This window comes from Wallemia ichthyophaga, assembly GCF_000400465.1.
Source record: "Wallemia ichthyophaga EXF-994 unplaced genomic scaffold scaffold49, whole genome shotgun sequence".
Lineage (NCBI taxonomy): Eukaryota > Fungi > Basidiomycota > Wallemiomycetes > Wallemiales > Wallemiaceae > Wallemia > Wallemia ichthyophaga.
Genome location: NW_008806320.1, coordinates 1 through 1,392, shown reverse-complemented (window position 1 = coordinate 1,392; position 1,392 = coordinate 1). Strand labels below are relative to the sequence as shown.

General features: G+C 43.0%; 1 protein-coding gene across 1 annotated transcript; it reads right to left on the bottom strand.

Moving 5' to 3' along the window:
- Positions 1-309: 309 nt before the first annotated feature.
- On the bottom strand, positions 310-1,307 carry J056_003538 (uncharacterized protein; the record flags this gene model as incomplete). The annotated part of the gene is made up of 3 exons (XM_009272235.1): positions 310-514; positions 561-1,136; positions 1,186-1,307. 3 exons carry the CDS (start codon positions 1,305-1,307, stop codon positions 310-312), a joined length of 903 nt encoding a protein of 300 aa, XP_009270510.1.
- Positions 1,308-1,392: the final 85 nt, after the last annotated feature.

Genomic DNA, 1,392 nt, shown 5'->3' with positions numbered 1-1,392 from the left:
GCTGCCTGAAGTTATTGAATGCTTCTTTGGCTTGCAATAGAGCGTTTTGCATTGACACAAACAGAATTACTGATATCTTAGAAATGAATTTCTTATCACTTCAATGTGCGACATGTGCTTTTGCAACTTGTAGCAGCCTTAAGTAAATCTTAATTTTGTGAATATCCGAATTATATCAGAAAATTTGTGAGCTGATAGATTTCCTGGAAATTTGTTTATGTGCTAAAGATTCTGTAGATCTTGCCTTTTCAATTACATTATTTTCGGCATTTTAAGTGTTTCCGAAATAATTAAACCGGTATTCTCCGCTTATACTGATAGAGGTACAAACCACCTCCATGTGTCCCACTCCGCAAAGTCCGGCATTGGGCCAAGTCCCTGGAGATTAAATCTGCACATAGGGTTTGAGATGAATATAACTATCGCAAAGGTCCATAAGCTGCCAAAGATGCCGCTGACTTTGCGACCAGTGAATTTGTATAACTCGTTTTCGAGAATGATGACCAACGCGTGGCTGCATTAAGACTTTAGTCAGGACTGTAAAACAGACACATACTTACATTATAAATACTTTGAAAGCAGGGAATTCTTCTATGAATAATGTACGCGAAGTTGATCTTGCACAGTACTCATGAAGGATACCGCTAACGGTGAAGGCCCCTATGAGGCCGCAATAGTGTGGTATGTCTCCAGGTATGCGCAAAGCCTTAATCAAATTGAAAACTGGTTCGTATCCACAAATCATGAAGTGACGCCTATACATGCACTGCCACTTATTGTTCCAGAACGTACGTACACTGTCAGCGGCGATAGGATTTCCAAACATGGGCGGCCACCTGTTTTTGTCGAAGGGCTTTCCGCAAAGCTTAGTGGTGATGTAGACGCATAGGGTGATCATGCTATACATCAAAGTGAGACTAGACCATGCAATGCACCACAAAGAGAAAGTCATCGCAACATCGCGCCCAATCACATCACTGGCATTGTATTGACTCAAGCGAGTCAGAGCGGCCATTGCAGTGAGATATATGACGTGATGTTTGAGCATTTCAAGCAGCGTTTCCGAAATGAAGTGTTTATATACTGCGGGCAATTTCGAAGATGGCATTCCCCACTTCATCCCCATTCCACGTAAGCTATGGAGTGTTCAGATGAAGATGGATATGAATGGGCAAACTAACTCACTTGATGAGCATCTCGAACGCGCCACTCCATCCCAAATCACCGTAGGAGTGTTTGGAAGAAGATTTTCCTTTGGGTGCGTCGATCTGGCTGCGTTTGGTGAAAGTGAGATGTACTGCATGCATGCAGCTACCGGCAATGAAAAGATTGTAGTTCACTCCTGCGGAAAAGCTGTCGTATGTGTCGAATGTCTCTCCAAAGAAAGCCACG